Below are 26,320 nucleotides of genomic sequence, written 5' to 3' on the forward strand. Positions count from 1 at the left end.
GTACTTTCCAGCACTGACATAAGGGCAATCCAGCTCCGAGGTAAGGAAACAAACATTCCCTTACTTTGGGTAGGCCTCCGTGAGTGACACCAAACTGCAGGATGCAGCACACGTCCCATTGGCACCGCTATGCCAGTGCTGTAAAGCACTGACATAAGGGGCTGGGATTGTGCCCTATGTAAACTGCTTTGTGAGCAACTCATGTTGAAAAGTGGTAAATAAATATTCTGAATAGTTTGGAGAGAGCTTTGAAAATCAAGGGTTGTATACTAAAATATATGGAAACAAAAGTGTGGGATGCACTAAAATCTGAATAAATTCTGACTTTCCTTTGTGCGTTCAAAATGTTGCAGAAGATGACACTCATAAAATTGTTATTGTTGCACAATTTCTTTGTTGCACACACATTGTTGCATGATTCATTGTTGAACGATTTCTTCCGCACACATTTGTACACACATTTACAAATAGAGCAATGAAAATGTCACCTTATTTCTGTGTGCACTCTTTAGGACACAGCCCAGGATAAATAGTATTAAGTGGATTTAACAAAAACCAGGGCTTTATACATTTGCTTGGATTAAGAGCTGGTCCTAAAATTTAAGATTCACAAAAATGTATTTGGACTGAAACCCTTCACCCAAAAGCTGTTTCGTCTTCTTCTGAATGTATTTGAACTGAAAAGTCCAACCTGGCAGTCTGCCTCCCTGCCCAATCACATTTTTTCCCTTTTATTTGAAAAAGAGAACCCTGACCATGCTTGCCCCTTAGTGCTCTTGCCCAAACAGTGCCTTCCCCCTCCCTTTAAAAAATTTGTTTGAAGGAAATCACCCTTGATTCTCTCTCTCTATCCTGCCTTCTGGCCCAATCAGACTTTTTCTTCTTTAGTTAAAAAAACAAAAATTGATCACTTTTTTCTCTTTCAGGGAAAAAAAAAACTGGTCATTACTATGAGAAAATCTTTAGTTACCATGGCAACCCAAATTTATCAAGCCCCAATTTAACCATTGTCATTTTGCTTAATGGGTGTAATAAACAGCCACATTCTTAATACGTTTGTTTAGATAGGAAGGTACTACTTTGTTACAGTAGCTGGGATTTGAATATATATAATTTGCTTCCTTTTCAGAACTATGCAACAGATGAATGCTTCTTTTTTGAACGTTTGGAATCCAATAACTACAATACGTATCGATCTCGGAAATACAGTGATTGGTATGTTGCACTGAAACGAACTGGGCAGTACAAGCTTGGACCAAAAACTGGAAGAGGACAGAAAGCTATCCTTTTTCTTCCAATGTCTGCCAAGTGTTGACTTCAGTGGTAAAGTCTATAACGTATGCCACAACAGTGATAGATCACTCCTTCCTCATAAGACAGAAAAATGTGACCAAATGTTTGCCAGGATTGATTACATTTGCTGATTGATCCCCAATTATTATTATTATGCAAAATTGTATATATGATAGCCTTCAGATTGCTTTATGACCTAGAACCATTGTGCCTTTCAGCATGTCTATAATTCTGTGCCTGTGGCTGAATGTGTAAGGATGGACTCCCTATACACATTTATTGCCAGTTAAATATTATACTTGATGGTTTTGGGATAGAATTCCAAAATTTGGTTTGAGCTACTCTGTGTAAAGGAGACTTAAAATGTGCATAGTTACAAAGATAGCTAGCATTTATCATGAAATATTATGTTTTCAGAAGGTAAAACATGGTTAAAGAATGTTATCTGGAACAAAACCCACGCAATATTTTAGTACACATAATCTTAGATTACAAAAAAACAAAAACAATTACATTTATTGAAAGTCTGTCATGTTTCTATAGTGGTCTGGCAGCACTCTGTGGTATAACTTATAGAAAAGACCTGTGTACACAGCTGGAAATTCCCTCATAGTTATATCAATTTTATCAAACCCTTCCCTGTATCCATACAGAAGTAGTCTAGCTACATTGCTGGTGATTGGAGTAGTGTCTTTTGTCTTGGCAAGCTCAGGTAGGTCCATCCATTCACACCTCAGGCATTCTTGTTTGCAGAAACTGATGTTGAAAGAGGAAGGCTCCAGTCGGCAGATAATGTACATATCTGACTTCCCAAAGGCTCCAGGGTGTCTATGTTGCTGCCGTATACTTAGAAGGGACTTAAATTCTGTCTTTACACCAGTTTCTTCAAAAACTTCTCGAACTGCTGTTTGTCCTAAAAAGAATTCTTTTTTAAGAGCTTTCATCTTGATCCAGTTCTTGTTCCATCACCCCCTACCCCAGCTCCTGAATCTCACCTCCAGCTCTGAGATATGTGCATGTAACCCCATCCTTCCCTTCCATTAGACTGGGACAAAAAACATTATTTCCAAAAATGTAGTTGGACTGGTTTAAATGATCCTTTCTCATCTGTATCAGGCCCACATGATGTACACATGCACATCCGAGCCCCTTCCCTCATGCTCCGGTGAATTGGAGCAGTTTTCTTAATCGTGTGGGAGCAGCTCACTGAACCAGCCACTGCATGATTTTAAAAAGTGGCTCAGACTTTCCCAGGCATCAAGGAAGGGACAAGAATGTGCATGCACTGTAAGAATACACATGTACAGGGCCAGTTCAGGTGATAGTGTTGTCCAAACAAGTTCCTTGCTGATATTCTAAAATCACCATTGTAGATACGTATTTTCATTTAAATGGTATGTATCTAAAAAGCTGGGCTTACTATTGCTCGTTTCCTATTAAAATATTTTGTATTGAGGTTTTCCAAACTTGGGCTACCACAATTCTATTTAATTCTAGGTACAATATGAACAGCATAGAGCTAGGTAACACTGTTTAACCCAGTGGTCTTCAAACTTTGGAAGACAATTTGCCAAGAAATAAAAACTTCATTTGGAATTTGCAATTCCGAATTGCATCTGGGCATCTGACTTGGGAATCCCTGAACTGAGGTAAGGCTGAATGTCCTGGAAAACATTAACATTCATATTAAGAGGGCATTCATGATAATGCTGGAGTGAGGAGAAGTGACCAGGACACAGCAGGCATTTCAGTGTCACCCATACAACAGAACTGGCAGAATTGAACACCTAGGCATCATACAGATTACAACATCAATAGAGAAGAATGGAAATGGAAAACTTCTAATTAGTGAGCAACAAAACACCCTGGTTATATTAGGGGTTTTGGTTATGTATATGTGGCACTAAAAGCTGAAGCAGTTATTTCTCTGAGGACCCAATCCTACCCAAACATTCCAGTGCTGATGCAGCTGTGCCAGTGGGGCATGTGTGGCATTCTGTGGTGTGGAGGCAATCATGGAGGCCTCCTCAAGGTAAGGGAACAGATGTTCCCTTGGGGGCTGCATTGTGGCTGCATCAGCACTGGAAAGTTGGATAGGATTTTTCAACACCTTACAGTGTATTTGAGGTTGGAAAAAACTTGAATCTGAGGCAGCTAGAAGTATTGTAATGCTAATGAATTTTTAACTCAAATTTACAAAGATTTACACAAAAATGAGTTGGGTTCCTGTTCATATGGGAAACCATATGATTGAAAAGAAATGTTTTTCTGTGGAGAACTTACTATTTGGCTATTGTCCACCTCAATAACTTGCAAAATATTTTGCATCTGTGAAAACTAAAATATTAATTAAAACAACAAAACTGGAAATTCAAATTGTAATCATTTTTGGGATAGCAGGTCTACTGTATACTCTATGCCTATGCTGTGCAAAGAATAGTCAGCAAGCCCAGATCTAATCTCAAATGTTAACATAGATATTTAATTTTAGTGCACACTCTGTACATCCTTCCTCTGGAAGTTTTTAAATGCTGATTTGGTTGGTTGGCAACCTTCAGTCTCGAAAGACTATGGTATAAGCCTACAGCACCCAGTATTCCCAGGCGGTCTCCCATCCAAGTACTAACCAGGCCTGACCCTGCTTAGCTTCCAAGATCAGACGAGATTGGGCATGTGCAGAGTAAAGGAATACGTTATAATATTAAATCTACAGAAAGCCAGAAAAAGCTGTAAGATCTAAGCCAGCAGCAGAACTAAAGGCCACTGAAATTCAGTATGTTTCTAAGAAGTCTACTTGCTGCTGAATGGATGCTCATTACTTCCACCGTCAAAAACCCATTTGGAAGACACACCCATAGATCCGAAATATATCCAGCTGATATGCTTTGGGTTGGGGTTTCTGTGAGGACTTAGCACGATCAAGTTCTTTTGCTATACAATAGTTGGGGTATCAAATTCTAAAATGATTTTGTTATGGGATTATGATTGCTCTTTCCCATGCTGAAATTCACTAACAAAGCCTGCTTCCTCATTTGTCTGAACTATTTTTTGTTGGACAGTTTCCTTCATTTGAGGGTAAATAAATCAACAGATTTAAGGTCTTAGATTAACCCCCTTACTTTGCTTTCCAATTCTGTGGCCTGATGTAGACATAGTTCTGACCAACATTGCCCAGCCATGATTTGAAGATTTAAAAAACCCTGCACACTTGAACATTCATTCTCTTATCTCTTCCACAGTCCTCTTTCCCTTAAGTTCTGTTGATAACTCTGGTTAGCATTACACCTGCACTGACATCTTTGCCACCCATAGTTATCATACCAATGTGAAAGTAGAGTCGGACGCAGGTTGCACTGTGGGCAAACGTGTCAGTGCAAAAGTAATACTAACTCTAGTTATTTCTGAAAGGTAAGTGAAGGACAATGCCTATAAGAAGGAGACAGGAAAAATGTGTGAATCCATGGGGTGCTTCCTAATTGTTGGCAACTGAGCAGCACTGCATGAATGTTGAGTCACTGGTATTCTGCAAATGCCTTTCCACTACATCCATTCATTTAACCATGAATTACATGACATTTATATTTTAGCAAATATTTTCTGAACATCTGAATATTTTTTTTTATGAATCTCCTGAGATAATCAACTACCCATTCTTAAAAGACATATTGTGCAAGCTAAAGAGGTTGTATTCAACCTCTTTACCTGTATACCCTCCCAGTGTGTCTTCTATTCACCTTAAAGGAGCCCCCCCCATCCTTGGAGCAGAGGTTCCAGCTGCAACTACAGATTTCGGAAACTGTAGATAGCAGCAAACCCTACAAGAAGCACTTCCCAAAATGCCCCTCTTCCACATCATGCAAATGACTTATCTGGTCTCTGACTGCAACCCTTCTGTTCTGGTCTCTTGTGCCTGGCTGTTTCTGTGCTATCTGCAAATGCAAACAGGAAGCACTGACAGGAAGTGGGTTGGAAGGCTGAAAATATGGTGCTAAGCTCTGTGAAGTCTATGATAAGTGTTGCGAGGTTTTCAGCTCTCCAACTCGCTTCCGGTTAGCACATACACATCCACCCAGCTCACCCACCCTGACCCTTAGAAATAAGATTTTCAGAGATGCTGGAGACTGGAGAGGGGGGAATCAGCAAACATCTCACATACATTCTTTGTCACAATAGGAATCTACCAAAACCACAGAAAATGCATTGTAGCTAGAGTTCTAGCTCTGATCAAATTTGCCATCAGCCTATCTAGATGACACTAAAGAATATCAATAACATGACATATAACAAAGATACATTATCTAATACATGGGTGCTGTAAATCATATGAAATAACATAAGGCAAGCCTGAATAGTAAAGGTTAGTGCACATAATCTAATCTACATGCAGACTGCACAGTGCATACTGACTGTTATACAGCGAAAAGTTGCCTGACTGCTTCAAAGTGCTGCCAGATTACTAGTCTTCGAGTGACTACCTACGGTTTACACCTTGGTAGATAAAAGACAGTGCTTGAATTATAGGGGGCCAGTTCCCTTACTTTTTGTGCTGAACCCCCAGCTACTGTATTGTGAACTGGACGATGTGATTAGGACTTGATTTGTTTAAAATTGGGAGGAGTCAGGCATTAGGCCTTGTGGATTTCATTGCAGTCCCCATACCTTTCCCCCTATAATTTGACTACAGATAAAGCATATTTCATAGAAGGCTGCAACCTATACTCACTTTTCCTGGATGGAATTTTGCCAAAATGAATGGATTTTACTTCTAAATAAACAGATTTAATATTGAGGTGTATGTGATGCAACAAAGTTTACTGTTTTGAACAGATGGATAAATTAAGTCAGTTTACTGAGTCATTCTTTTAGATGTAACATCATGTCTCTTTGTCTATATTGATTAATTAGGACAAACTACATCTATAGGCTCATCCTTTTAAGCACACAGGAAACTTTATAAAAAATGCGAGTGAGACCCTTAAGGGGGTAGTTTGCATAATCTGTTTAAATGAGTTGGCTAAACTTCCAATGTCCATTTGATCTAAACCTTTTGGTCTGTACAAATTGACATCTTCAACCTGCACAAATGCTCTTGCCCATTCCCACTTGTCTCTGGTGCAGAAAGACATCAGTATGAACCAGTGCAGGTCACACAGTGTCCAGATGGCAAATTGGGGGGGGGGGGGGAGAATGATCAATGACATACAGTAATTGCTTCAGCAGTCAAGTACGTACCAATGTCTTCACCTGGTTCAGACAATCCTCCTGGAAATTTCCACACATTTGTAGTCTTAACGGGGAATAAAAAACAGCAGATAATAATGTTTTTGTTTTTCTGAGTCCAAAGGATAAAGCATTCCTTGCTTTTGTTGACTAGTTTTTACATACAAACTCTTGTTTTTTGCAAATGTGATAACCAAAGACAACTAGATGTTTATACAATATATTGCAAGAAAACACCTACTGATTTGTCTAATGACAGTTAGACAGTTTATACTTGCAAGATTGCTGCTCAATAACAAGTTAAATGTAGAAAAAGGGGACATTAAAAAAGCTGCTATAGGTAGTTGTATTCTGTGGCCACAATCCAACACACAGGTATGCTGAAATCCATTGATTTGATTCCAATGGATTTCATACCTGTGTTTGCTTGTGGCCCATATAATCTAATATTTAATCACCAGTGTATTCTACTTCAGTGTTTGCTTTTTAAAGAACAAATCAATATGTTTTCTAAACAGAGATTATGATTGTAGTACTGTTCTATACTGCACTGGCTATAAAGTTTTCTTTTGTGTCTGTAATAATCCATGTGTGTGCAACATGTCATTTGTTTTCATGGAACTGAAAAATAAAACTTGAGATTCTTGCGTGTCAACTGATGCATCACTTATTCTATAATTCAGCTTAGAAAATAAAATGTTATTGCTTTGTGAGCAGCTACAACCACTTCTTACAAAGAAAGTCAAGTGCATTTTTATTTGTACTCCACAGCATGGCTCCATAGAGCCTTCAGGGCATTGTACAAGCAAAACACATGGGCATATTCCTGGATATCTTTCAGTTTTAAAGCAGAAGAAAATTATAAAGGAAGGATGAAATTAACAAGGGGGAAGGAAGTGCTCTTTTTTTTGATGTGGCATACAAAAAATGTTGACAAAGAATTTGGATTTTATATACACGCACACGCTGTATATACACAGCTAAGCATGACCATGACATCTGGGCAATATCTTGTGTTTGTGCTAGTCACTAGCAAGTCTGCTGCTATGAGGTAGTAGTAAGGTGGGGAAGGAACCTTTTTTGTCTCTGTCAGTGGCACTCTCTCTGCTGGAAACCCTCTCGTTCTTTCTATGCAATGGTGGTGGCAATGGTGGTCATCTACTGCAGCAATGTAATTGTTTAAAGCAGTGGTTCTCACTCCTTTAGCACCAGCACCCACTTTTTAGAATGAGAATCTGTCATAACCCACTGGAAGTGACATGACCAGAAGTGACATCATGAAACAGAAAAATTTCTAACAATTGCTGCAATTCTACCCACACTTACCCAGAAGTAAGTCCCATTTACTATCATTGTTAAAAAGATCTTCATGGTAGCCTGTTAAAAGTACAGATTGTGACATTTCCCCAAATGCAGTCACATACCTTAGTAGCATTAAGACTGATATATTAAAAATAATTTAAATGAATGGGGACCCACCTGAAATTGGCTTGTGACCCACCTAGTGGGTCCTGACCCACACTTTGAGAAACACTGTTTTAAAGGAATCCTCAAGACCAGAGGTTTTCAAAATGGTTCACCAAGACCCACTATTTAAAAACATTATCGGGACCCGCCTAGCTTTATGAGACTTAAAAAAAAATGTAATCTAGAAAGAAATAATGTTTTTATTTATTTGTAAGTAATATTTTATTTATTTATTTGCGAAAAACCCTAGATCCATTTCTTGTAGGGGCAGCCCTAATGAATAGTTTCAAGGCTTGAGGGGCTTAGTTATGTGACCCAGCCTTCACCTGTCTATAATATCTGTCAATCACAGATTTGGAAAAGAAAAAAATAACACCAGAAAAATTTTTATCTCCCTATATTTACACAAACTTGCAAACTGCAGGTGCTCAGCTACTTGCAGGGCAGTTAGCAACTATCTTGCAAACTACTGGAGTTGAGCTCTTTGCAGGGCAGTTAGCAGCTATCTGATTTTTGAGCAGCTTCAGGGCTTGAGGCAATTAGTTATCTGATCTTTTCATCACCTGTGTTTTCATTGGAGGTTCTGCAGGACCCATCAAAAACTGGGTCACAACCCACCAAGTATGTCCCAACCCCCAGTTTGATAAACACTGCTCTAGATAATGCTTCTTGGCTTGCAAAAGGCAGTGAGGGGCCTGCTACAGGAGAAGCAGGAAGACGAAGGGTTTGCACTGGGAGAAGGGAAAATATAAGAAGACAGAAAACAGAAGAAAGGATAAAACCACCATTATAGTTCCACATCACACACCATATTAATGAATTTGTAACTAGTATAAATATAAAAGCAATTGGCAGAAAATACATTTCATTTCATGGGTTTTTAGGCTTTGTTTTCAGTTACTGGAAGCTGTTCTCTATTTTAATTTGTTTTAGCCATGATATCATACAAGCAGCTTTTGAGTGTTCTGACACAGTACAGGTCACCATTGCGCACAAACATACTGACTTTGAACTTTTAAAATGTTTGGCCACATTTCTGGAATTCAAAGTGCTGTGAAGCTTGCAAACATGTCTGTGTGTGTGTGTGTGTGTGTGTGTGTGTGGACTGTACACACACGGAGGACATCTCTGTATCTAAAAACAGCAGTTGGCAAATTTCAACTAAAATGTTTAAAAACAGCAAGATGCCAAATCCTTAACAAGTACAACATGGTTCTTCATGAAGTCATTTTCCTCTTTTAGAAATGTATTTTAAGGCATACTTAGAAATTGTTATTTTGTACATCTACTAAAATAATAACCCCCTTCACCATATATATAGGTACTCCACAGGAGAAACAATGTTCTTTTTCTAAACTGGGGTGTAAGAGTGTTCCTGCACTGGAAATTATAACTGCAGTCAGTTACAGCTTGTGTGCCAAACATACACTCTCAAATGGTAAGTAGTCAAATAAGCCTGGGGGCTTCATTAGACAGAAATCTGAACATCTATTTAACAGTGTGATCCTGTGCATGTTTACTCAAAAGTAAGTTCCACTGTGTTCAACATGACTGACTCCTTAGTGTGTTCAGAATTTCAGTATAAAAATGCAAACTTAATACTTCACTGCTTGCCATATTGGAAGGTCTTAAACTCTTGAATGTCAAATTCAGCATCTTGTTACAAGCATGGGATGTGTGCTTGTGACTGAGTCTTGCACTAGGGCTTGGCCATAAGTAGTCTTGTCCATGTGCAAGATTTGACAAGAGCTAATGTTGCTTAATGGTCCAGGTTGCTTTAATGAGAGATCTCCCTGGAATGTGAAAAGCCATGAGGTGCAGGGGGGGGAGGGAGGAGTGGTTAAAGGTGACTCGTTCTTCCTCCCTGTCCACCTTCAGGATGAGGATATAAATTAGTCTAACAGCAGCAATAGATTTCTAACAGCTCCTCAGTGAGACAGGAAGAGTTGATCTAAGTAAAGCAGACAGTGTGTGCCATGTTTGCTAAGATAGCTTGGACCAAGAGTTGAAGCACCTTGAGGATGTGGGAATGCATCTGGAGAACTGATGTCACTTGATGTTGCTTCTTAACAGTGTTCTTCCTCTACCCCCTGCTCAGCCTCTACATTTGTAAATAAAGCAAATATTACAAGGATACCGTAAGTTCCACTGATCCCTCCTCCAAAGGAAGCCAGAATTGGTAATCAACACTGCCCTAGAAGAACTCAATGCTCAAGAAAGAGCTAGCAACATTATCACAGACTATGAATACCAAGTTCATAGGGGTTCTGTAGCTAGTTGTCTTACAGCTAAAAATGAAAAAAGCAATCATTTAACCAGAATATGAGAAAATAACTCAAAAGAAGCAAGGCTTAAATTAGTTATGGAAAATAATTGCTCCCCAGTACTAAGAATAATATACGAGTTGCTCATAGTTGCTCACAGAGAATGTGTAGTACCATTATTTATTTATTTATGTAAAATTACTGAATCATTTAAGAGGTTCAATATCAATTTTGAAACTATTATATATACAATATCTATCCTTTTCAATATCAATCTATAGATTTCATCAGCTAGATTTGCCACTGACACAAGGCTGGCTCAGGTAATTGGTACTGAGTGATGGATCTTTAATCTGTTTAGTTTTGATTCACGGTTATCTTATATTTGTAGTGAGTAGAAGTTATTATCTTGTGATGAATATTAGTAGTCTTCTCTGACATAACAGCAAGTCCTGTTACCACAACTGACACTGCTCGGCAGTTTTAACAATGAGAACAAGGGTCGAACAAGGTTGAACAAGGGTCATCGCGGTCCTGTGGTACAAAAACCATGCCATACTTTGCCCAATCCTAGCTATCCCTTACTTGTCCTGTTACTACCTCTCACGACATGGATGTGAGGTTGGGCTTTGAGAGGCGAAGTGATTGTTAGCCCACAAAATCTAGCAAACCCCAGAGCAGTAATTTTTTCTACTTATAGGAAAAGGGACAAAACTTACTGTCCCTTTACTGGTATAAATATACCAGGACTTTACAAAACAAAAACTGCCTCTGCTTTAAGAAGCCTACAGAGAATTGCTAGCACATCTTAACATGCAGGTAATGGCAAATCCATTGGTTTGATTGGGCTACTGTGCCTAACACTGTTTTGATTGATAACTACTGATTGTTACCCAAGTTCAACAACCACAACCCACATAGCACAGGTTGAAAATCAGGAGGTGACATTTATGGGTAGGGGAGATCTCTTTTTCAATAAATCTTGATATCAATACATGCTTTGTTCTGTTGAGATTACTTAGCATTGCCTCACATCAAGGTCTGGACCTTCATTTCTGTTTCCCCACTGCAATGCTGTTTACTAACAGGCAACCAGATGGCTCATGGTGCTGGTCCCTGTAAACTTTTGGTTGTGCTTTCCACAGGTAGCTTTGGGTAGGTGGCACTATGCAAAAATTTCTTTCTCCTCGTATGAATACCAGTATGACTCTGCTGTTTAAAAGTGTTCTGCAGAGTGTTCCCACATCAAGACTTGAACCTTTCTCTTGGGGAAACCCTGCTGTTACACCCTTCCTTCCTTCCGGTCTATTGTGATTGGAATAGCAGTCTCTTCCCTGTGTGGCCATGGCTGATTGGGTAGTTTGGACATTGTGGGAGTGACACTGCAACATGGAGGTGGAGTTACCAGGGAAGCTGCAGTCATACCTATGTTTCCATGTTGGCTTTTGCTTCTATCGGTATTATGTTGCCCCTGCAATTATATGAAGCTGGTGTTAGCCCTGCTACAGTAACTCTCCAGCAAGCGAGTTAGACTATCATAAGACTACCGTGTTAATCTCATTCAGGTCCACGAGGCTATGTCAGCTCTAGCATATGTATGCCCATGTACTGTAGCCTTAAAGAGTGTAGAATTCACTGTGAGCTATTGCTTACATAGTAAAGTACACAGAACATAGTATCCTGCCAGCTTGGGCTGCGTACAGCCTCTGCTAAAACTTTTAATGAATTTCTCTTCAAACAAATTACAACAGACGCCCAGAAGCTTATTTTTAAAACCTCAAACACAGCTACTTTTTCCAAAAATTTTAAAGCAATTAAGCTGTTCTATGTAGCTAATGGTTAAAAAAAAAGTATTTTATGTTTCCATTCTGGATTACACCAGATATATGCACTTCGGTAATTCTGTTCATAGAAGTCGAACAGCTAGTAGCTGTTACTGCTAAAGAGACATACAAAAGTGCATCTAAAGCATATATTGTCTGCTCTGATGCATGTTTATTAAGAAGTGAGGATGTGACCACAGAACAGTAAGACTTGAATTCAGGCTTCCAAGTAAGTTATGTGGTATTTTAATAAACTGTTGAATTTAAAAGCATCCAACAGACAACACGTAACACTTCCATTTTCAGTTTTCCATATTGAAAAACAACATCCACTCAACTCTCACAAATTAAAACACTATTATGGGGACACCAATGACCAAAAGGAATATTAACATCAACATTAACTAAGAATGCATTCCTGTGCACACTTATCTGAGAGTAAGTTCCATTGAACTCAACGGGACTTATTTCTGAGTAGACATACATAGGCTTGTGTTGTAAGGCTCTCAGTGAGGTTTGGTACAACATTTGGAAACTGACAAATTGCTCCTTTTGGCCCCCTGGATAGAGAAATAGTCCAGAGTTTAATAGCCTTTTCTAAAATTAGCAAGATAGTCAGAAAATATTACTTCAGATCATTGCTATCTCAATTAAATATGGTCTTACACTGGCAAAAAAAAGAAAAAGAAAATGAAAAAGGAATGATTACATAATGACCTACACACTGAAGTATGGGCTCTTAAACTACTAATTTAACTTTTAACTGCCAAAGCAAAAGAACAAAGTTTATTTGTAACTATTATAATGTAATATAAAAGAAAGGCTAAAAATGGGCTGTTAATACAGTATGCCATTACATTTGTGACAAGCTGTTTATTTCTTCCAAATAATGAAGTAAACTTACTTTATTCCTGTCCTGCACAACCAATACTTTCCCTGTGTTGGCATCTAACACAGCACCTGTTGAGGAAATAATAATTCTCTGTATTCCATGATAAAATGGAGACAGTGTCATCAATTCTTGCTTTCAAAGCTTTAACCATACAGTACTTGAAAATGGGGGAGGGATGAAGTCATAATGATGTTCAAATGAGATATAAAAGTGGCACTGGCATCTCTCACTCTGCAAGAACAGTATGGGGAGAAAATCAAAATAACCAACTGGTCTTCTGACATACAATCTAAAGCTTTCATGACCGGTACTATTAGTGTTGTAGTAAGAAAAGTTTGGGCTTATTGGCCATGGTCTATGAAGATTTTTATTTCCCAACATTTCACTCACAACTATGGTGGGTATTTTCAAAGGACTAGAGATGAGAACCACAGGCTGTTAGTCTCATCCCAGAGCAACCAACAATACCTGTCCACTGATCTTGTTCACCATGTGTTCCTTAAAGGACTATGTGCTTTCTTTCTACAGCCCATTTCTTTTCCTGTTCCAAATTCCCGGATCCCAGCATTTCTAAGGGCTGGTAGCCAAGCATTGCTGGTGCTCAAAGTCTCTTCCTAGTCTTTTAAAGCCAGTGGGTTTATGTTTATGCTTTATGTTAAAGCACATGAGGAACACATGGTGAACAAGAACAAGTGGACAGTTATTGTCAATTGTTCTGGGGTGAGATTAAGCCTGTGGCTCTCGTGTCTAGTCCTTTGAAAATGCCCATCATAGTTGTGAGCAAAACATTAGGAAATAAAAATATTCATAGACCATGGCCAATAAGCCTGAACATTTCTTACTACACCATCCAGACTTTTATTTCTTAATTACAGCATCCACAATCAACAACACTGGTAGAATATGAAAAGAGTGTACTTGAGTTTTCAGTTTGTTCCGCATTAGTGTCATCTCCTGTTCCTCAGTCCATCTTCAATTTGACACAGATGGTGGCTTGTGAATGCCTGCTTTGCTACTGACTTCAACAGGAAACCTGAACAGATATCTTGCACTGACTCTTCAGCAGACAGTGAGATTACAGCTAGAAAGGGAACACAACCTAAAATACCAGGCAAAAGTGTTTCCACATGTGGAATAGATTAAAGAATGACTTTCAAGACTGAAAATACCAGCAGCCCTCTTACTAAAGTAATCACACTTCTATGTGTGGGAGGAATGTTTTAAAAATGAACCAGCAACCCTGAAGTAAAGTCCCTGAAAGGACATTCCTTAGGAAATTATTCATAAGTCTTCTAGCCTAGGTCATACAATGCATATGACTTCATCCTTCCTGTATAAGGTTGGCAGCAAGCTAGCTGGTGTGGAATGCCATTTAGGAGGCAAAACAGCAGAACAATTTCAACTTACCTGTAGAAATGGTAAAATGGCATTCTTAGGTTTTTTGTTTAAAAACAAAAGTGTTTTGTAAAGTGGGCCTGGAGAAGGGGACTGGACAGACATCAGAGACCATGTAAGCAGTATGAATATATTTTATCAGCAAAGTGAACAGCCAGTTCCAATGCTCTAACTGCCTTCCCTAAATCTTCCAAAGATCTCTTCCTGAGATAACAAACCCTCCTTTTTATCAGCTCACCTCAACTCTCCTCAAGTGCCCTTTCTCAACTGCTCTGCAGCAACTGCCCTCTTTGAACAGCTCTCCTCCACTGTCACAGTGATTGACAGGTCATTGCTACAGTGTATCACTGCTACAGGGAGAGAGACCCAGTTACTGTTACAGAGATAGTAAACTTAGAGTAAACTTCACACTTACAACAGTTCCAATTAGTTTTCAGCTCAGGTATATAGTGTTCAAGGTTTTCATATGCAAATCAAGGTAGTATGCTACAGGGGCCTTGACTTTGTCCTTCAACAGGGTCTTAGAGTGGAGAGGATATTCAGCTTGTCTCCTTAATCAGGGTCTTTCAAAATTTTAAGTTGTCAATATTTCTGTACTATCTTGCTTCAAAAGTGATTAAGGTAATCTGCAAGTCAAACTTTTCCACAGGAGAAGTGTTCACTGCTTCTCTTTCACATGACAAGGGAATAGCCATGATACTGTCCTGGTAAGGAAGAATGTTGGCAAATATTTTTTTACTGGCTCTAATTTTTGTCTTTAACAGAAACCTGACACTAGAAATGAATCCATGGCTTCAGTGCTGTGCATCAGGCTGCTATTAAAGACATAGGATTCTTAAAAGAAATTGGCAGTCTTCTTCCTCCTCATGAAAATATGGTGGCTAGTCCCTTGGCATGAAAGGGCGGCAATGAACACATTCCCACCTGTATCGGAATTGAAGAAAATCTGGGGAGGAGGCAGATGTGGTATCAGCATTGGCCCCTTTAAGGGTAAGGCCTGGGCATCCAGCAGAGTGTGCTGCACAGCTGCAGCCACTTGAAGGCAATAGGGCCCTCAGGGATATAAGGAGCACCTGAGGAAGTGAGATTTTGGTGTGGGTAGTAGAAGGAGGAAAACTGCAGACTGGATTAATGGACTGCTGGAACTACTGATGTGTAAATGAACTTTGGAAGCTGCTGGAGCAGAAACTACTGGAGACACTAAGACTGGTGTTTGGCTGTTATGCCCAAGACCTGCTAAGAACCAAGGGGCTGCTGTAGTGGCAGGAGGCTGTTGGCAGGAAGGAGGACCTCTGTAGGTTAAACAGGTGAGCTACCCTGGTGGTGAGGTCCAGCAGTACTGCAAGGCAGAACCAGGGTCACTTTTGAGGAAAGAAGGGGAGCTAATTAGCTAAAAGTAGACATAATTCTCCAGGTGGAGCTTGGACTGGGAATCTGGCAGAACACCACCTTTGAGAAAGCATGAAATGTTGGTAGCTTACATTGCAGATTAAGTAGAATCATCATGAATCCTACATTATGGGCTGAAACATGAAACGATTCCCTCCAGCCTTGGAAATAAAGTCACAAATATTACTACTCCACAGACTTTTTTCCTATGCTGGCTGCCTACACATACCATTTGTGAAACAGAGAACTAGAGTGACAGAGAGAACAAAATCTGTCCCAGCTGACAGATACATCCCTAGCTAATCATCTGCAGAAGATTCTTACCACAGGCCACCATGGCTGCCTCTGTGTGCTTTGTTTGCATGCAGACTGGTAAGAATTGTGGCAGAAGGGCCAATAGTCATAAGGCAGAGCACAGAGGTATTCACACCCTAGACTGTAATCCTAGACACACTTACTTGGGAAAAAGTCCCATTGACCTCGGTGAGACTTATTCTCTGGCATGCATAGGCTTGTGTTAGTTGGCAATGGAGTTATTGGGACTACGTATTACCAGAAGGAAAATGGCACCCAAAGCTATTCACTTTCTCAGAAAAGTCCCAAGAAATACAGTGGAGACTTTTTCTGAGCAAAGATGTATAGGATTGGACTGAAAGGACTGTTAAGAGTCAGTCAATTAGACAGGTTAACTCATCTGTTTCCTCTCTTTTCAAGAGGCTTGACAGTGCTGCATAGACTGAAAGAGCACAAAAGGGGAGAAGTGCTAATGGGCTTGATCAGGTATACTCTGGAATAAATCAAAATTCTCTCTGTAAAATACTTGCAGCTACATGGGCATAATGCCAACATAAATTAGAGTGCAAACAGATCAGATATCCAAAGCCATTTGTTGGAGATTCTAGTGCTTCAAGTACTCACAGTAGAAAAGGCAACTGAACAGTGTGATTGTCAATTTCAGGACCCAGATCAAAACCTACTGCTTGAGGATACCTTCGCTGCCTTGCTTACAGCATGACCCTATACATATTTACTTAGAAATCCCACTGTATCTACTGTGCTTCACTCCCAAGTAGCTCTGCAATGTGTCATAGCACCAGTGGGATGTTTTAATTCTAGACCAGGGGTGCCCAAATCCTGACCCAGGGGCCACTTGTGGCCCTTGAGGACTCCCAATCCAGCCCTCAGGGAGCCCCTGGTCTCCAATGAGTCTCTGGCCCTCCAGAGACTTGCTGGAGCCCGTGCTGGCCTGATGCAACTGCTCTCAGCATGACGGCCAACTGTTTGACCTCTTGCGTGAGCTGTGGAATGAGGGCTCCATCCACTGCTTGCTGTTTCACATCTGTGATGCAGTAGCAGCAGCAAAGGAAAGGCTGGCCTTGCTTTGTGCAAGGCCTTTTATAGGCCTTGAGCTATTGCAAGACCTTCATTCGTTCATATTCATTCCATCACTAATATATTCATTTATGTAAATGTATTCAAATTTGAATTTTTTTTTCCTGGCCCCCAGTATCAGAGAGATGTGGCCTTCCTGCCAAAATTTTGGACACCCCTGTTCTAGACAATGGTTGAAAAAGACAGTTGAAAAAGTTCAACTTAATCCCTTGCAGAGCAACAGCAACCACCCTGGGTACTTTCGTCAAGGACATATATGGCTTTAACTATGGGGGAAGAAAACAAATGAGTGTTTTAAGACAATAATTTGCTTTGTGACTAAAAAAGACTCATACTATAAACCTTTTGGGATACTCCTGAAAATAGTTTTTTAAAGAAACATTTGGGGTGCTGTCTTAGAAACTGAAACTTAGAAACTTTCTTAGGAAGAAAGTGGGAGATGAGACAGTGTTTGTCTCTCTCTTATACAAAACAAGAACTAGGAGGTCATTTAAGGAAAACGACTGGCAGATTCTGGACAGACAAAAAGGAAATTTGTGAACAATTTGTCTAAGATGTGGTGAGACTGACCAGCTTTGTATAGTTTTCAGTTGCAAGACAGCATGCTTTTAACCTGCTTATAGCAGTGGTTCCCAAACATTTTCAACTGGCTTATAGACTTCCCAGAGGCATATGATTAAAAGTCAGTGAGAAATGAGGTGCTAGGTGAGGTGCACCTTTGGTCTTATCCAGCAGGGCACTTCCTACATTCTAAATTTTTTAAAAAGATTCAAACAGCTTTGCAAGCACAATCTAACTGCGTATCTTCACATGAAGCAGCACAGATATGCAACACCATATTTGAATCCACTTCTGGATCAATACTCTACATGAACATTTCTTAAAGCTAACTATATGTGGTTAAGCAGTCAATCAATCTTGCAGGTTCTTCCCATATTGATACAGCTATGAATATCTGATCTAGGGATATACAATTTTTCCTTCAAGGATGTTTGCGTTTAAGCTTGTGCTCAAATACCTATAACTGAGCTCAAGGAAACTTAAAAGTTCTTTGTGGTGAGATCATACCCAAACTAACAATAACAGTGTGCGTTTATAAAGAAAACACAAGCTTTCATAAACTTTTGATAGCACATGTTTAATTAATTTTCATAACTTTTGAAAACATGCTCAAACATGCCCTTAGAAAGAAATTCAAACACATTTATCTTTTGCTGCCCTCTAGTGACTTACGATTCTTATAATAAGTCACATGCAAAGAACTATGTGCATGAGTTTAAAGCTACATGTGAACCAATGTTTTGATGGCCAAGGAAATCCTAGAGTTGGGTTTCTTCAAAATGGCCACAAGGCCAGTTCAAGTCATGGTCAGAGCCAAAGCAACACAACACCATGGTCAAAACAAACCATGAGAATGGGATTCCACACAACAGAGGGGCTGAAGAAAGATTTTGTGAGCATGCTGCTGATTTCCTAACATGGTATGAAGCTTGAAAATGTTACATCTGCATCATGCCATAGCAATTTCACCAGAGATTCTGGTTCTGTACTTCCAACTGTTTTTTTTAATGCTGGTTCCCCCCCTTCCTTCTGGAGCTCACCTGCAACTCCTATCTGATGAGTGGCGTAACAGGGTAACCTGCTGCATCCATCTGCTAACCACAGGGTCAGCGTAGCAGAATCTGCTTCTGCATGGTGGAAGGTAAAGCCTTGTTCAGCAGCTGTAGCTATAAATCTGCTTTGGAGAATAGGAACATGTAGCCAGACTGCTATGTGGCCTTCTGCTCTCCATTGCTTGATAGCATCTAGAAGAGAGAAGCAGAATATAATTGCATAGGCTACAACAGTGGTTTTCAACCTTTTTTGTGCCATAACACCAATAAATAAAGAAAGTAGGGGACTGAGGACCCACTGCCAATCTCACTCTCTCCTCCCCCTCTCCCGCTTTGCACTGTCACCAACCACTCCTGCTTGCCCCATTCCCCCCCATGCCTTGTGTCTTCACAAAAAACCTCTGAGGTAGCAGCCAAAGAAGGGCTGGCCTTAGGAGCTGCAAGAAGAGGCTGTGTGGAATTATATCAAAAACTCAGTTTTGATAAGGCAGTGCTATGACTGGATTGGATCCAAGCCCTCTCTGGCACAGACTCTGAAAGGCTGCAGTGATCCCAAATGAGGCTTCATGACCCCATTGGGGTCTTGATCCATAGACTGAAGAACATTGTGCTACAATTTCAGAACTACTATACTCTTCTCATTCTTTCTGAAGAAATTTATACTGACACCTGGTTTCCTCCCATACTCTTCACATGGCCTTTTGGCAAACTTGGGTTTACCTTGAGCTGCAAGTCCCATTTCTCCAAAATGTATGTCTTTGTGAGCTCAAAACTTAGCAACCAAATCTTAAAACTTTAATAAAGAGTACTGAATTTCAAACTTGTACAAGTTGCAATAATTAGGTAATGAGGTTATGTGACAACAAAGAAGTGTGACTGGTAGGGAGAGATGTGGAGAGGAGGCAGAGCCTCTCCATCAGGGACATAGGGTGGGTGGGCAGGCAGGTGAGGCAGAGCCTCCTCACCATCGACATAGGGTGGGTGGGGAGGCAGGTGAGGCAGAGCCTCCCCATCAGGGACATAGGGTGGGTGGGGAGGCAGGTGAGGCAGAGCCTCCCCATCAGGTCATGTGGTGTGTGGGGAGGCAGGTGAGGCAGAGCCTCCCCATTAGGGACATAAGGTGGGTGGGGAGGCAGGTGGGGCAGAGCCTCTCCATCAGGGACATAAGGTGGGTGGGGAGGCAGGTGAGGCAGAGCCTCCCCATCAGGGACATAGGGTGGGTGGAGAGGCAGGTGAGGCAGAGCCTCCCCATCAGGGACATAGGGTGGGTGGAGAGGCAGGTGAGGCAGAGCCTCCCCATCAGGGACATAGGCAAGTGAAGCAGAGCCTCCCCATCAGGGACATAGGGTGGGTGGGCCGGCAGGTGAGGAAGAGCCTCCTCATTAGGTCATGCGGTGGGTGGGGAGGCAGAGCTTCCCCATCATGGACATACGGGAGGGGACGTCCCTGCAACAGAGGCTACCTGAAGTACCCTGGCAGTGCCCGTGCCCCTGGCCGAGAGACACAGCGGCCTCCGTGCCGCCCCCTCCGCCCGCCTCCGGCAAACAGCTGAGCGGACTTGCCCCGCAGCCACCCTTTGAAGGCGGCTCCGTCCAGGCTCTCGGGGGAGCGCAGGTCAGCCAGGTGCAGGCTGAGGCCGCCGAACTTATCCGGCCGCGGCTGCAGCCCCGCCTCGGCCAGCCTGCAGGCGGTGGAGTCCTCGCGCAGGCCAGCGCTCCCGCGGACACCCCGGGGCTGCGTCGGCCGCCAGCGCCACGGCCGCGCCAAGCACACAGCGGCGGCGCTCCGAGCCATGATCAGCTGGGACGCGGAGCATCCGAGAGAGAGGAGGCTAGAGCGACCTCAACGTCCTCTGTGGTGAAAGCCCTCTATGCGCTCTAAGCTGTTCGAAGGAGCAGACCGGACGTTCCAGTCAAAGGTGCGCAAAGGCTTATGGGGAATGCAGGGTAAAGAGAATGAACTCCAGCCTCAGCGCAGTTCTGAGGAACAGTTCCGGTGTCCCTACGAACTGGGCCTGGTACTCTGAGCTCCAGCGCTTGGGCAACACGCCCGTCTTTGCCCAAAGGAGGCAGAGAAAGACTAGAGCGACAGGTAGCCTCAACCAGTGGGTCTCAGACCCTTTTTGCACTGGGACCCACTTTCTGTCAGGGCCCACTGAAAATGATGTCATGAACCTGGGAGTGATGTCATGGCTGGTGAGTGACGTCATCAAGGTTTGACTCCCCCCCCTCAGCCAGAAGCTTCCTGGGTGACCTTGGACCAGTCACTTTCAGCCTCGCCTACCTCACAGGAAGGGATTGTCACTCCCGGATTGGCCTTTTCAGCCACACTAGACGCTGTGCCAGAACCACCTTTCAGAGCGCGATACCATAGTCTTTCGAGACGGAAGGTTGCCAATACAAATATACCTCACAGGATTGTTGTGAGGACAACAGGAGGGAAGCAGCTGTGTACAGGCCCTGAGCTCTTTGGAGGAAGGGCGGTATAAAAATAAAAAAATAAGCAGGAAAAGTTTTCACACCCCCATACAAGAAAATCAAATCAATTAAGGCTGCCATCCTGTTCACACTTTCCTGGGAGTAACCCCATTGACTATAATGGGACTTCCTTCTGAGTTGACAGGCATAGGCTTGGGCTCTGAGGCTGCAGTTCTATCCACACTTTCCTGGGAGTGAGCCCCATTGATGATGATGATGATGATGATGATGATAATAATAATATTTTATTAATTTATACCCCGCCTTTTTCCTTCTGAGTAGACATGCATAGGACTGGGCTCTGAGGCTGCAGTCCTATCCACACTTTCCTGGGAGTGAGCCCCATTGACTATAATGGGACTTTCTTCTGAGTAGACAGCCATTGGATTGGGCTGACTGTCATTACCCATGCACGCCTATTATGATCAATCAATCAATCAATCAGTCAATTGCCTTTCTATCCCTTCTTTCTCTCGGAAGGGACTCAAGGTGGCTCCCAAAAAGTATGGGGAAATACGAGGATAAAATCACATTTAAAAATATAAATTACATTTTTAAGAAAACCTTCAACAATTAAATAATTAAATAAAATAATAAATAAAACGTTTTATTGTACGCAGATTTTGACTTAAAAAAACAAAAATAAGTGCAGAAAGCGGGTTTATGTGTTTTTATTTCGTTGTCACACCGTTTTCTCACCTCGATTCATGCTAGACAGAGTTTTCAATTCAATATCGGAAGTAGATGCTGTGTATCATGCAGTCCTTTCTCTTAATTCCTCTAGGCGAAGATGGGCCAGCTGAGATGGTGTAGGGGCTACAGTCTCGAATGTTTTTAATATAGACGGCGGGTACTCGATTGCAATGCATAAGCTTGGACCTTGCTTATGGGAGGAAGATAAGGTGAGGTTTTTGTCCAGCTTTCCTTCCCTCTCCTTCTGGGCAACGGGGTGGAAACATGCTTACTTTTTAAGCTCTCTAAGGAAGGGGAGCTTCGAGTTCTGCTTGCTTTGTTTGAGTTTTTGTATTGATTTCCACCTTCTTAGCCCCTCATTCCAAGTGCTGCAGATGAGACCCTGAAATGGGGGTTGCGTGCAATGTTCTGCCTCTTCCAGGTCTCTTTGGGCGGCCCCTGCTAGCCAGCCAGCCTGCTCTGCAGTGCTAATGAGGAAGCCGCTCTCCGGGCCAGGCACGTGGGCTTGCTTGGAGCATCACCGGCTCTCCTGCGATCATGTCCTCCGGCCGAAGGAGAAGCAAAGGGCGTCCCCCTGCAGAGAGCGCCTCCCCTCCTGCTTTTGGGGGTACAGTTCCCCAGGAAGGTCCCCCTTGGCTGAGTCTGGTTGCTGCAGAATTCCAGGACAAGGGTAGGATGCCTGGGGCGGGCGGGGCGGAGCCCTTTGCATTGCTGGCACCAGGCAGTTTCCACTCCGCTTCCTTCTGTGGATGTTTTATTACGCTTGCATCCCGCCTGTGTCCTGCAATTAGTCTGTGGAACTCCTTGCCCCATGATGTGGTGATGCCACCTGGCCTGGATGCCTTTCAAAGGGGATTGGACAAAATTCTGTCGGAAAAATCCGTCACAAGTTACAAGCCGTGAGATGCATGTGCAAAACCCCCCCCCCCCTTTGCCACAGGACTCCTTGCCACAGGATGTAGTGATGGCATCTGGCCTGGATGCCTTTAAAAGGAGTTTGGAGAAACTTCTGGAGTTAAAATCCATCACAGCTCACAAGACGTGATGGGTATGTGCAACCTCCTGGTTTTAGAAGTAGTCTGTGGAACTCCTTGCCACAGGATGTAGTGATGGCATTTGGCCTGGATTCCTTTCAAAGGATGTCACAGGTTACAAGCCATGAGGTACATGTGCAACCTCCTGGTTTTAGAAGTAGTCTGTGGAACTCCTTGCCACAGGATTAGTGATGGTATTTGGCCTGGATGCCTTTCAAAGGATGCCGCAGGTCGGATGCCTTTAAAAGGAGATTGGACAGATTTCTGGAGAAAAAGTCCATCACATGTTATAAATCACAATGAGTATGTGCAACCTTCTGGTTTTAGAAGTAGGCCATCTCAGAAGGCCAGGTGCAAGGGAGGGCACCAGGAGGCAGGTCTCTTGTTGTGTGCTCCCTGAGGCAACTGGTGGGCCACTGTGAGATACAGGAAGGTGGACTAGATGGGCTTCTGGCCTGATCCAGTTGGGCTTTTCTTGTGTTCTTATGCCTCTCCACATATGATCACAACAACCCTATGAAGTAGGATAGACTTAGAGAAAATGAAGTCTATTTAGATAATTTACGATGCAATCGTATACTTGCCTATTCAGAAGTAAGCCCCATTGTGTTCAATGGGACTTACCCCTGGGAAAGTGCGTATAGCAACCCTGTTGGACTCTATGGCTGAGAACAAATTTGAACCCACGACTCTCCAAATCTAACTCATGTACTCCTTACCACACTGGCTCTCCAACTCTACCTTGTGCTCATCTATGTTCCAGTACCTCTGATGTAGAGTTACCTTATACAAAGGGGAACAGAGTGCCTATACCTTTAACCACTGTATAGTAGAGGGAATTTTGGCAATTGCAGCTCAACATGGCATGGAAGAGTTTAAAAGAATGCATCTGCCAAAATTCTTTCTTCTATACCAATGTTTCTCACACTGTGGGTCTGGGCCCACTAGGTGGGTCGCAAGTCAATTTCAGGTGGTTTCCCCATGCATTTCAGTATTTTATTTTTAATATACTAGACTTGATGTTACTATGGTAACTGCTCTTGGGGAAATATTACACATCAATACTTTTAATAGGCTATTATGTATATGCTTTTAACAATGATGTAAGTCAATGGAACTTACTCCTGGGTAAGTTGGGTAGAATTGTTAAAAATTTGTCCCTCCCGGATTGGCCTTTTTAGCCACACTAGACGCTGTGCCAGAACCACCTTTCAGAGCGCGATACCATAGCCTTTCGAGACTGAAGGTTGCCAATATATACTAAATATCACATTCTGCTGCTTTTGGTAACTTTTTCTTTGGAAAAAAATAGATCTTATTGCTATATGATTTGACTCATGCACATGATTAATCAATGTATAATTTTTTTTCTTCCTTTTAATTTTAGCGGATGACAGAATTCCCAAAATGTACCGACAGTCCTTTGTGCAGTTGGCACTCAACAATATGAAATCAGCAAATATCTGCATAGGGCGACCTGTGTTGCTTACTGGTAAAAATGGAAAACAAGAGGTGATGATCATTCTTTTGTTCAATACTTTGTGAAGGGCAAAACAGCATGCCTGTTAGATCAGTTAGAAGCAATACAGATGTACAGTTTTCTGATGCAATACAAACCTTTTATGGGACTCCAGACTAGACATTTTCCTCACACAGCAGGAAGTGTGGAGGAGGAATTTGGAATTGGGGCCACTTTTAAACAATCAGTGACCCACATGAAGGCCAGTTTTTTGAAGCATCTCAAAATCAGGGTCTCCCCCCCTCTCTACAAATCAAGCTTTTGTGTTAGAGTAAAGGAGGAGCAAATAGAAGAAGTGTACCATGTCATGTACAGCATGTTTGATTTGGCTTTTGTGAATTCTAGAAATAGAAGTGTTAATTTTTGAATGGTATTATTTCTATATGCAATTTGGCACCAGTTGGTTGTGTTTTGCATTTGTAGTATGATAAATGTAGTATGATCGTACATTGCAGTGGTTCCTAGACTTTTTCGACTGGTGATTCCCTTGACCTACTGGGCGCAGCTCTACATTAGGCCTACAATCCTATACATTGCATAGGGCAGTGGGTTTTTTGTGAGATTCAATGGTTCCCCTGGTAGGTTTCTGCTGCTCCCCAGGGAGCCACAGCTCACAGTTTGGGAACCACTGATATTCTGTATGATATGTTGTATGACACATGCATGCAATCTCTTTTTTTGTTTTGTTGCTTTTTTGGGTATTTGAAACAAATACCCATTTGTTTAAAACTAGAAAAAGGCTCATGACAATTTACAGGACTGTGCACATATTGGGACAAACCATGTTCCTATCCCTCTGTGATTATTTTTGATTCTCTGCTAATTTTGGCTAAGAGTGTTTTTAACCCTCCTACTGGGTGCTACTGTGTGCTTTGTGGCATCTACAAGCACGAGAAGTGACTTTGGCCTCAGCCAGTGGCATAGCTAAGGGGGTGCAAGGGGTAGCAGTTGCACTGGACATCAAGCTTTAGGGGGCAACAAGCTGAGCTTGACACTAGTGAGCAAAATTGTGAAAATCTTGGTATGTATGAATAATACCATCACGTTATATATCATTGGAAAGCTAATTTAATGCAGAATGCAATGAAACAAACGGCACTGGAATATGTTTTCTATCAAAAGCTATGGCCAATTAACCAGAAAATGAAAACACAACTGCCTTGTGGAACAAAAAGTGGATTTGCTTAACTCCAAACCGACCTATGAGACTGTTTGTTCTGAGTGCCAATGAGATGTTATTATGACACAGCATGGTACCAATAACTTTTTATTTATTTACTTAATTAAATTTGATTTTGTCATGCAGGGGGGCTACAAAATGTTCTTTGACCCCTGGTTGTAGATAGATGCCTTAGGTATGCCACTGACTGGGGGGAGGCAGCAGAGCAAGTGGGTGGTAAGCTGCTGGGAGGAGGAGGTGGGATCCTCCCAACTTTCACTTTTTGAAAAGCCTGGGTGTGATGTCACTTCCGGTTGTGACATCTCTTCCAGGGCAAAATTTTGAGCTTTGCACCAGGCTACACGATCATTAGCTACGCCACTGCCCTCAGCCTTGATTCTGCTGTTGGATAAACCACTGCAAGCTTGAGCAGTAATGGGGGTTTCCCTCCCTTGTTATGAAGAGGAATGTAAGATTCTGCTGATTGCTGGGTATGTATGTATTGACATTTTTTTTTTTTTTTGCAACAGGTTTGTACTGCTTGGCCTGTTGCAGGATTTCCTGGTGCAAAAATTGGCTTAAGTGGAAATACGCAGAGAAATCTGAAGGTGGTGCCTGGTGATGCAGTCCATGTCCAGCCCATCACTGGTCCACTGGTGCAGGCAGAAGAAGTTGCTGTAAAGTTGAGGT

At 41.9% G+C, this 26,320-nt stretch overlaps 3 protein-coding genes across 5 annotated transcripts in view; 2 read left to right on the plus strand and 1 right to left on the minus strand.

Moving 5' to 3' along the window:
* The window catches only part of FGF2 (fibroblast growth factor 2), a 40,217-nt gene extending 37,794 nt beyond the window's left edge, over positions 1-2,423 (plus strand). Inside the window, exon 4 of the mRNA XM_066632881.1 lies at positions 1,130-2,423. Coding sequence (XP_066488978.1) covers positions 1,130-1,315 — 186 coding nt within the window. The 3' untranslated portion in view covers positions 1,316-2,423. The remainder of the gene's footprint in view (positions 1-1,129) is intronic.
* NUDT6 (nudix hydrolase 6) lies at positions 372-20,639 on the minus strand. Its single transcript, XM_066632977.1, has 5 exons — positions 20,311-20,639; positions 18,737-18,940; positions 12,972-13,027; positions 6,526-6,580; positions 372-2,206 (listed from the first exon to the last, which is right to left on the minus strand). Exons 1-5 carry the CDS (start codon positions 20,540-20,542, stop codon positions 1,809-1,811), a joined length of 945 nt encoding a protein of 314 aa, XP_066489074.1. The 5' UTR covers positions 20,543-20,639; the 3' UTR covers positions 372-1,808.
* Positions 20,640-22,077: 1,438 nt separating this feature from the next.
* AFG2A (AFG2 AAA ATPase homolog A) overlaps positions 22,078-26,320 on the plus strand; it is a 209,324-nt gene continuing 205,081 nt past the window's right edge. For 2 of the 3 annotated variants that reach the window (XM_066632441.1, XM_066632443.1), the window contains exons 1-3: positions 22,368-22,588; positions 24,340-24,464; positions 26,161-26,318. In XM_066632441.1, coding sequence (XP_066488538.1) covers positions 22,456-22,588; positions 24,340-24,464; positions 26,161-26,318 — 416 coding nt within the window. In that variant the 5' untranslated portion in view covers positions 22,368-22,455. Of the gene's footprint in view, positions 22,128-22,367; positions 22,589-24,339; positions 24,465-26,160; positions 26,319-26,320 lie in introns of those variants that run through there. The other variant, XM_066632442.1, reaches the window with a different exon arrangement.

This window comes from Tiliqua scincoides, chromosome 6, assembly GCF_035046505.1.
Source record: "Tiliqua scincoides isolate rTilSci1 chromosome 6, rTilSci1.hap2, whole genome shotgun sequence".
NCBI classification, from domain to species: domain Eukaryota; kingdom Metazoa; phylum Chordata; class Lepidosauria; order Squamata; family Scincidae; genus Tiliqua; species Tiliqua scincoides.